Here is a 10,127-nt window from a genome sequence, read left to right on the forward strand (position 1 = left end):
ATTATTTTGTAAATTAATTTTTATCTTTTTAGTATAATTTAGTATAATTTTATTATTTTTTAATTTCCTTAATACTGAATAAAAATTTTTAAAAAGAAACTGGTGTAAAGATATATAAACATATTTCATATATAATTATGTATTTCGTATATTTTATATATATATATATATATATATATATATATACACACATATTTATGAAAAACTTTTTACTGAATCGTTTTTTACTCATTGCTCATCGGATTCAGTATGCGAGGATCATCAATGTAATAATCCTACTATAGTTATATAAAAATATAAAATTATCAAATCCTTGGACACGAAATTTCAAACGAGCATACGTACCCTGTTCTTTTTCCTTCTCCCCTCCCTCCCATTAGTTTCGTGTGCCTCCAAAGCTTCGAAAATTTATTAGAGGTTATTAAAAAAATATAATATAACAGGAGGAAGACGTTGGCATTGGGAAATAACATTACGCTGTCGATCGGAGGCTTGAAAAATCATCGGAGTTATTAGGAGTACAGAATGAGCGAGGAAGTTACCGGATTTCTTGTAACCTCCTCACCTAATATGCTTTGCTGATAGTTCGGACGAAATTTTCCGGATTTTCGAGCGCCACGAATTTTATCTGAAATATCAACAAAGCATATTAGGCGAGGAGATTACAAGAAATCCGATAACTTCTTCGCTCATTCTGTATTCCCAATAACTCCGATGATTTTTCGAGTCTCTTTAATCGACAGCGCAATGTTATTTCTCGATACCATCTTCTTTCTGTTGTATTTCCTAATAATCTCTGATAAATTTTCGAAGCTTCGGAAGGCATATATTTCGATTATTTCTGATTTCTTTCGACTCCTCCGTGCCATTCCATTTTGCTCACAACTTTTTAAAATTCATATTTTTAGGACATGTAACAAAATTGATATATATTCTAAAAATAAAAATTTAAGGCAATTAAGAATAAAAATATTTTTAATGTAATAAATAATTTTTATGAAATTTATCTTAAAGTATATATTAATATTATTTCCAGAAAACGTAAAGCAATTGGCTAGTGCGTGAACGTGACTTGTCCCATCGCGTGGCCACATTTCCTGGTGTAGCACTATGCAATGTAACAGTGGCTGCGTTCCGATATTCACTGCCAGTATTGAAAATCTATAGTTTACGTCACATACACTGTAGAATTTCCATATATGTACAGTACTGGCAGTGAATATCGCAGCTGATATGAGTAGTGTGTAGAAAGCATTAGGGGATAGTTCATATAACCTGACCTAACCTGATCTGTCAAAAAGTGTCCTATATACATATATATTTATATATACATATGTAGATATACATATATATATATATATGTCGACATAATAATAACATAATAAATTGTAGAGAATCATAGAGAATGCTGGTTTATACAGCGTGAGAATTCTGCAGATATCGTGATTGTTTGTTTAAATCGAACTATTATTATCAAATAGTTGAGTATATTGGCGAGAGTAGAAACATTAACTTGACTTACGTAAAATTTGCAATTTGATTTCTTGTATTCGAGAAGAAAATTTGTAATGTGTGTGTAAATTCGCGTAAGTGTCTTCGAAATATTGTTTTTTTTTATTACAATTACTAATACCACAAGATTGTGATTCACGTACAACTTGTTTCAGAATGGCATCCGAGGACGTCATTTCTCATACAGCAGCTTCTTCGGAAGAGCCTGGACAACCTGTCACCAGTACCTTGCAACAAGAAAGTAATAACAAGGATGCAAATTCAACTAAGCCTCAAGTAAATCGAACAAGTAATCTTCAAAGGATACACCAACGCAAGCAGCAGACGTACAGCTGGCCGCAAGAAAAGAAATTGTTGAAGCTTGCGAATTACAGTGCTTGTCAAGCGGAGGAATGCAAGTGTACAGGCTGGAAAAATGCACACCCGATTATGAAATCACCAAAGGGCGAGATACAGCAGCCAGTTATAAATTTTTTCGATCTGTGTAAAATGTGCACCCATTCTTTAGAGAATCATATCAAACATCTACCTGTTCGTTCCGAGGAAGAAATTAATAGACTATTAGGGATGGCTATCGACGCGGACAATATTTTTGCATGTACGCACAGAGAAACAGATCCCGATACTAAGAAAGTATATATTTATTTGTACAAATTGTTGAGGAATTGTATCCTATCTATGACAAAGCCAGCAGTGGAAGGTCCATTAGGACAGCCACCATTCGAAAGACCTAGCATAGCGAAAGCAGTAACAAACTTTGTTTTATATAAATTTAGTCATTTGCCATCAAGAGAATGCCTGGTTATGTATGATATGGCAAAAATGCTTTTACACTGCCTGAATTTTTGGAATTTTGAAGCACCCAGTGCCAGACGATTGACAATTAGTGCGGATGAAGCTCCCGCTTACAAAATCAATTATACTCGCTGGCTCGTCTTTTGTCATGTGCCTGCATTCTGTGACTCCTTGCCGCATTACGATACACCTTTGGTTTTTGGAAAAACTCTGTTACAAGCTGTCTTTAGATCAGTTTGCAGACAATTAATGGATAAATGTAATAACGAAAGAGACAGAATAGCACCAGAGAAAAGAGTTTTAGTTTTAACTCATTTTCCCAAGTATGTTTCAAATTTCTTTTCTATTTCTTATATATGTAACTTTGTGATATTAAGCCGAGTTATAATTTTTTGTATTCAAGGTTTCTTTCATTGTTGGAAGGAGAAATTTATTCTGACAACTCTCCCATTTGGGATCCTGATTTTAAGCAACTTCCGCCTTCTCATTTTCAAGCTGCCTTGGAATCAAAGGCTCATCAAGGAAGGAAAACTGGAGAATTTGAAAAGGTTACTGTCACCCCGAATGAGAAAGATAATTTTACAACAATAAATATTAGTCCTGGAATTAAGAAAATCCAGGAGAAACGTCCGAACGCCGAAAGTCGTCTTGACGCGAAGAGGCGAAAAAACGAAGAAACTTTTGAGGATCTGCCAGATGAGACCATTTCTGAAATTGTTGCATCTATTAATGACACTAATTATATGTCTGGTTCTGATGCAGTATTTCCACCAAATGTGCCACGGGATGAAACTGCAAAGATGGAAGAAAGTAAAAAGATAATAGAATTTCATGTAGTCGGAAATAGCCTTACACGACCAGTGTCTAAGCAGACTATGCTTTGGCTGATAGGACTACAAGATGTATTCAGCCATCAATTGCCAAGAACACCCAAGGAATACATTACTCAGCTCGTTTTTGATCCGTGAGTAACAAAAATCTTGTATCAAAGTATCTAGCGTGTTAAATAAGTTTACATATTTATGCATGCGATAACAGTATTCATGTATTATCTTACAGAAAGCATAAAACACTAGCCTTGATAAAGGATGGTCGTCCAATCGGTGGAATTTGTTTTTGTATGTTTCCAAGTCAAGGTTTTACAGAGATAGTGTTTTGCGCTGTCACGAGTCACGAGCAAGTAAAAGGCTATGGGACGCACTTAATGAACATGTTGAAGGATTATCACATTAAGAATAACATACTGCACTTTCTTACATTCGCGGATGATTTTGCCATTGGATATTTTAAGAAGCAGGGATTTAGTAAGGACATAAAACTGCCGAAGTCGGTACATCAGGGATATATAAAATATTACGTAGGAGCGACGTTAATGCATTGCGAGTTAAACCCGAAAATTGTATATACCGAATTTACGGCAGTTATCAGAAAGCAAAAGGAAATAGTGAAAAAGCTGATTCACCAGAGACACCAGGAAATACAGAAAGTGCATCCTGGCTTAACGTGTTTTAAGGAGGGTCTAAGAGGCATTCCCATAGAGTGTATTCCGGGAATTCATGAAACCGGATGGAAAAGTTGCGCTCAAACTAGAACGAGGGGTGTGACAAAAGGAATGCAAGGTCCAGAACCAATGGATACGAGTTTAGATGTACCAGATTCTCTATGTAATACGTTAAATAGTGTTCTGAACAGTGTGAAAAAACACAGTACAGCGTGGCCTTTTTTGAAACCTGTAGATAAAAATGATGTTCCAGATTACTATGATCACATAAAATATCCTATGGGTGAGTTTTTTTTAAAAGAAGAAAGCATCTCTATTCATACATCTTTATTCATTCATATTTAAATGATTAAAAATTAATATACAGTATTATTTGTTATTAACCTAATTATTATCTGAAGCCAATCGAGTATGATAGATTGAAATATAATAATATATTTATTAATGTTATAGATCTCAAGACGATGCAAGATCGCTTGAATTCGGGATACTATGTAATAAAAAGATTATTTATAGCGGACATGTTACGGATTTTCACCAACTGTAGATTGTATAACAGTCCTGACACTGAATATTACCGTTGTGCCAATGCCTTGGAAAAGTACTTTCAAACGCGTATGAAAGAAGTCGGACTCTGGGATAAGTAGAACTTTTAAGACTGTTACAATAAATGACAATGTTGGCAATTGATAACTTCCTAATTTATTCTTATTATAAAGTATTATCGCTTTACAAAGAAAGTCATATCTTGAAATTGTATTGCTTTTTGTGCAATATTTGTATAAAGATTAAATTAAATATCTACTGTGTGGAAGTGCATGTCAAAATAATTAAAAAAGAGATTAAAAAAAATTTTTATTTCCGTAGTCCTGCGTGTTTTTCAAGTGTTTCTCATTTTTTCTGTTTTTTAAAACGCAACGTTTGTCACATTTACTACATTTGTTTTAATTGATTTCTTTAGATACGTATATACCTATTCTGAGCATTTATATATCTCACGTTAATCGAATGTGTAACGCGCGTGTACATATGTGTATTTAAATGCATATAGTGCAGAGCAGATCTGTCTGATCTTAATTATATATTTCACATATTGATTATACGAATTATTTATATGTGGCCTTTTTACTAAGTTACATTATATAGCATTATGGTGTTAAAAATATCAAGAATGGTTTATGCAAAAACTTCAGACCGAATTGGATACTTAATTTCACAGCCTAATTAATATCATTAGTCGAGCAGTTAATTAAGGAGCGTAATACAGTAATTATAAAAATCGCTCTAGTGAGTGATCAATCTACGGAACAGTAAATCTCTGTAATGCACGTTTGTAAAGTATTCTTAAAGGAATAAAGCTTGTTATCTAGGAATGACGAGAATAAAGTAGAATAACAGAAGTCAAATTTGCGTTACATCCTATCAAAATTAATATATATGTGTATATATATTAATTTTGGTAATTGATAATGTTATTATAAATTGATAAATTTTTTTTTTTTAATAAATTCTATAATACTTACTATAATTAATAAAAATTAATAAAAATTAATAACAAAACTTTTAAAGGGCCAATATAATTATACTATAGTCTCTGCTGAAAATATGTAACATCGTTTTTTTAAATATGTTTCATGAAACCGCGAGCACTTCGATTATCTATGATTAGTGCACACATTTATGAAAGACAATTTAGAACAATTAAGACTTTTTAGCCCGTTAACCTTTCCGTTGATCTTTCCTTCTTTTTTTCATTTTTTGTTTAATTTTGTTAATCTGTGACATATTTGGAAAGGACTTGTTGAACGAATAATAGCTATGTTTAATAATTGAACATAACTCATAGAATCTTTTTAGCTCGATTTATTTTACTTGCCATTTGGAAATCTATCTTTAAATAGATAATGATAGAAGACATTTTATCTCTGAATAAAAATTTATTCGGTCGAAAAATTTTTGCAAATGAAATTACATTCTTTCTGCACATTATGTCTAAAAAGATTACAGTTTAGTATAGATTTCAAACGCAGAGAGATCAATGTGACTGCGGGAACGCAGAAAAATGTATGCTCTAATTACTTTACGCTAGAATTTCATGCATTTATTGAGGATAACACTATAAGTAGGTACCAGTTATAATTGGTATACATTAAAGAGCAATTAAGTCTTTTATTTAAAAGGGTATATACATTTTTTTTTCTATAAAGAGTAAGAAATAAATGCTATCTGAATTCTGTTTTTTTTCTTAATATGTGACGATAAAACACGATTGTAATACATTTAATACATTGTATTACATTCTGTTGTATCTCTAAAAATGAAAACATACTTTTAAATATATTCTTATCTATATTATTGCGCGCATTATTTTTATGTTAAAAACTATGTGTTAACTATTAAAAATCATGTATTATATTTACAGATTATATTCTCGTTATTAATATATTCACTATGTAATTTACACATTTATAAACAAGTTTGATCAAAAATCAATTAACTTGTAATTTTTTTTAATGATAAGCAAAAGTACTCTTTTTACATCTAATGTAATGTAAAGGAAATTTATTAAATCAATTTGAAACGTTATTGTTCGTTTCTAAGGACATCACATAAAAGCAGATTATTACATACGTGGATCTATAGACAGAAGGAGGGGAGCTCATATAAAGCAACTCTTCTGGGAAGAAATGCTTCAGAAGCCAATGCCACGCGAGAACGTTGTACTATCTAGTCTCTCGGTTGTGCTACTTATTTGTTTGCTAAACAATTTGCGTTTTGTTTCGACATTGCTGTAAAATCAACCGCTTAATATTACTTTAAAATGTGTGACGACGACGTGGCCGCGTTGGTGATTGACAATGGATCAGGAATGTGCAAAGCCGGATTTGCCGGGGATGATGCTCCTCGAGCTGTATTTCCTTCCATTGTTGGAAGACCTCGATATCAGGTATAAAAAGTACAGATAAATGAACTACATAAATTGACGTAATTAAGTATATTCTAATTAAAAAGTATTTTTAGGGAATTATGGTCGGCATGGGACAAAAGGATAGTTACGTAGGCGACGAGGCGCAGAGTAAACGAGGAGTTCTCACTGTTAAATATCCTATAGAACATGGTATCGTCACTAATTGGGATGACATGGAGAAGATTTGGCATCATACGTTCTACAACGAGTTAAGAGTCGCGCCGGAGGAACATCCCGTTTTGTTGACAGAGGCCCCCTTGAATCCTAAAGCTAATCGTGAGAAAATGACGCAAATCATGTTCGAGACCTTCAACACTCCGGCTATGTACGTTGCCATTCAGGCTGTCCTGTCTTTGTATGCGTCAGGACGTACGACTGGTATAGTGCTGGACAGTGGCGATGGGGTTTCTCACACAGTACCAATTTACGAAGGTATCTCTCCTCGTTTGCTTCGATAGCACCCGTTAATGCATGTGATCTAAAAGGAATCAGTATCAATTTCCGTGATGCTTGATATCGCAATATATATATATATATATTTTTTTTTAAGGATACGCCCTACCTCATGCGATTTTGCGCTTGGATTTGGCCGGTCGCGATTTGACGGATTACTTGATGAAAATTCTGACAGAGAGGGGCTACACCTTTACAACTACCGCCGAGCGTGAAATCGTACGCGATATCAAGGAGAAGCTGTGTTATGTGGCCCTAGACTTTCAGCACGAAATGGCGACAGCTGCTGCATCGACTGCATTAGAGAAGAGCTACGAGTTACCGGATGGCCAGGTATGGTATCCGGTAATGCGTTACTTAATTCGGTCTACAAATGCTATATTTATATTTTATGTAATCAAAACGAGAGCTTCTCGATAGCGACCAAAATTTTGTTCTTTAATAAGAAAAAAATTTACAAAAAAACCAAGATCTTTTGAGAAAGAATCAGATTGTGTTTTGATTTACCAAAATTTTTTAATTGAGATGTCAATTTTACAGGGCTAATTTTAAGTTGACTTGAAAATAATGTAAATTCTAGATACAAATACATAGTTGTAATCTAAATGTAATGAATAACGATAATGAAAGAGGGAGTATACGTTCTCATTAGCATTATTAATCGCACGCATTTGCGTCGAGCGAGTGTTAACTCGTCATGGATTGACTAGCTGCACGGTCAGTGGACGAAGCCGTAACGGGTAACGGTTTGATTCCAGGTCATCACAATCGGCAACGAGCGTTTCCGCTGCCCGGAAGCGATGTTTCAACCAAGTTTTCTGGGTATGGAATCCTGTGGTATACACGAGACGACGTACAATTCAATCATGAAATGCGACGTCGATATCCGCAAAGATTTATACGCCAATTCGGTACTCTCGGGCGGTACAACCATGTATCCGGGCATTGCTGATCGGATGCAAAAGGAGATAACGGCACTAGCACCATCCACCATGAAAATTAAAGTAATCGCGCCGCCTGAAAGGAAATATTCGGTGTGGATCGGCGGCTCGATTCTCGCTAGTTTGAGCACGTTCCAGCAGATGTGGATCTCTAGGCAGGAATATGACGAATTAGGTCCGTTTATTGTGCACAGAAAGTGCTTTTGAGATGCCATCATTCAGAACGCTTCTCGACCAATATTAATCCTTAGAATCATATTCAAGATAAAAGAATATTTATTTTCTGAGTAGTAATTTATTATCCGAGTAATAATTCTTTTCTTACATATTATTTTCTTATTCTTTATGCTTCTTGAAAAATAATTGTTTATTTCACCAATAGTTTTCTTACCTCTTGCTAAATGTAGACATTTTTTGAAAATTGATTCGTAACGAACGGCTTCTATGTTCGATAATCGTCGATCTTCGTTTTATTGCGTTCGCATATACAAGCTTCAATTAAAAATGAATATTTTTTTATTACTTAAAACACTTCGGAATTTGTGCACATCGAACGGAGCCATTGATTCAATGTCTTTTATTTCTAAAATGTACTCGATGTTACATTACACAGTAGGACGCTTAAGGCGAATGTGACACTGCAGAGTCTAATTCTCCCTACGTTCCTCTTAGAAACTGTCATACAACTTTTGACACACAATACATCTGCCGACGTAACAAAATTCTCTGTTGACGCATATAGATTAAAAAATAATAATTTATATGTATTCTTCTTCATAGAACGTTACGTGTCGCATACATTTTTTAAATGTACTAAGAACTCGATTAGTAATTTTAATAATAATTCCACAGCTAAAAAAGTTATTTACAAGAGGTTGATAATTACATTTGTAGTTTCATCCATAGCATCAAATGCTGTTTTTGTTCATGAAATTCTATTAATTTTCATGGACGGTTAATACATCTTACAGAATCTTACATATATCTACCTTAAAAAGTAGAACGTAAAAAAACTTATCTGTAAAGAAAAATATATACAATTTTCATTTTCATTCATTCAAGATAAATCATCATGGATCAGACATCTTAAAAAATTATCTTATATGTAGCAGATTGAAATGTGCGAAAATAATATATTGTCATCTGCTTGAATTATTGTTTGCGTCGATCCCTCATATTGGTAAGACTATAGTTCTTTCTTAACGCAAATAAAATCAGAGTTATCACAATTCATCTAGGATGAGGTGTTGAAATTTGATATATATAATTTTTTTATCATGACAGAACTGTAAAATGATTATTAACAGATATCAATATTTAAATATACAACAAAGAATTTGTGAAAAATTAACATACATAAAATTTCTTTTCGTTAAACATATAATACTAAGTCAGATTAATTTTAACTGATTATGATAGAACGTTTTATAAACAATTTTGAATCTCGGGTCAATAAAATTAAATTATTAATTACGATATCGATGATTTTATGTTCGTTTATAATTATTTATGATGTCCAAAGTTATCCAAGTTTAGTTTCTCCTGATTTTAATGTTTAATGTTCAATAAGCGTAGGAGTAATAAAAGTTACAGCGATACTGCTTATAACAATCTTGTTTGTAATCCAACAAATGTACAATATGTACAAAAAAAAAAATTTCTTTTACAAATTTTTTTTGAATACTTAAATGTTTTCTTGGCAAAAAAATTCATGTATCATTCTATTAGGTCAAATTTTCGCAAAGGATATTACTTTCGTCAAAAAATTTGTTGGTGAAAGGAAGCGCGCATTTTTTTCTATAGCTCTATACAGTACATTTGTACTGTAAATTTTGGAGTTAACGCGATTCGCTTGCGACAGTGTATTTATTAATTTGTGAAGAATATCTATAATTCTTTGATGTTAAATTATTGAGAAATGTACAATTTATAAAATATCAAAAAGAGCTACACAAGA

At 33.0% G+C, this 10,127-nt stretch overlaps 2 protein-coding genes across 4 annotated transcripts; both read left to right on the forward strand.

Annotated features, from left to right (window-relative positions):
- Nucleotides 1-1,249: 1,249 nt before the first annotated feature.
- LOC105830474 (histone acetyltransferase KAT2A) lies at nucleotides 1,250-5,181 on the forward strand. 3 transcript variants are annotated; one of them, XM_036291937.1, is made up of 6 exons: nucleotides 1,250-1,300; nucleotides 1,393-1,586; nucleotides 1,668-2,630; nucleotides 2,711-3,271; nucleotides 3,346-4,091; nucleotides 4,262-5,181. In XM_036291937.1, exons 3-6 carry the CDS (start codon nucleotides 1,669-1,671, stop codon nucleotides 4,453-4,455), a joined length of 2,463 nt encoding a protein of 820 aa, XP_036147830.1. In that variant the 5' UTR covers nucleotides 1,250-1,300; nucleotides 1,393-1,586; nucleotide 1,668; the 3' UTR covers nucleotides 4,456-5,181. The 3 variants fall into 3 exon arrangements, with proteins under 3 accessions (XP_036147830.1, XP_036147829.1, XP_028047689.1); XM_036291936.1 differs by lacking the exon at nucleotides 1,250-1,300 and having other exon boundaries at nucleotides 1,318-1,586; XM_028191888.2 differs by lacking the exon at nucleotides 1,250-1,300 and having other exon boundaries at nucleotides 1,319-1,586; nucleotides 3,367-4,091.
- Nucleotides 5,182-6,436: 1,255 nt separating this feature from the next.
- On the forward strand, nucleotides 6,437-9,401 carry LOC105830473 (actin, clone 403). Its single transcript, XM_012669803.3, has 4 exons — nucleotides 6,437-6,755; nucleotides 6,830-7,208; nucleotides 7,327-7,562; nucleotides 7,988-9,401. The coding sequence occupies exons 1-4, from the start codon at nucleotides 6,630-6,632 to the stop codon at nucleotides 8,375-8,377; spliced, it is 1,131 nt and encodes a 376-aa protein (XP_012525257.1). The 5' UTR covers nucleotides 6,437-6,629; the 3' UTR covers nucleotides 8,378-9,401.
- The last annotated feature ends 726 nt before the right edge of the window (nucleotides 9,402-10,127 follow it).

Source organism: Monomorium pharaonis, chromosome 9 (genome assembly GCF_013373865.1).
Source record: "Monomorium pharaonis isolate MP-MQ-018 chromosome 9, ASM1337386v2, whole genome shotgun sequence".
NCBI classification, from domain to species: Eukaryota; Metazoa; Arthropoda; class Insecta; order Hymenoptera; family Formicidae; genus Monomorium; species Monomorium pharaonis.

Coding starts and splice junctions, on each gene's coding strand:
- LOC105830474 (XM_036291937.1), top strand. CDS start 1,669: ATGGCATCCGAGGACGTCATTTCTCATACAGCAGCTTCTTCGGAAGAG. Junction 2,631..2,710: donor GTTTTAACTCATTTTCCCAA/GTATGTTTCAAA, acceptor TTTGTATTCAAG/GTTTCTTTCATTGTTGGAAG. Junction 4,092..4,261: donor TCACATAAAATATCCTATGG/GTGAGTTTTTTT, acceptor TTAATGTTATAG/ATCTCAAGACGATGCAAGAT.
- LOC105830473 (XM_012669803.3), top strand. CDS start 6,630: ATGTGTGACGACGACGTGGCCGCGTTGGTGATTGACAATGGATCAGGA. Junction 6,756..6,829: donor TTGGAAGACCTCGATATCAG/GTATAAAAAGTA, acceptor AAGTATTTTTAG/GGAATTATGGTCGGCATGGG. Junction 7,563..7,987: donor ACGAGTTACCGGATGGCCAG/GTATGGTATCCG, acceptor GTTTGATTCCAG/GTCATCACAATCGGCAACGA.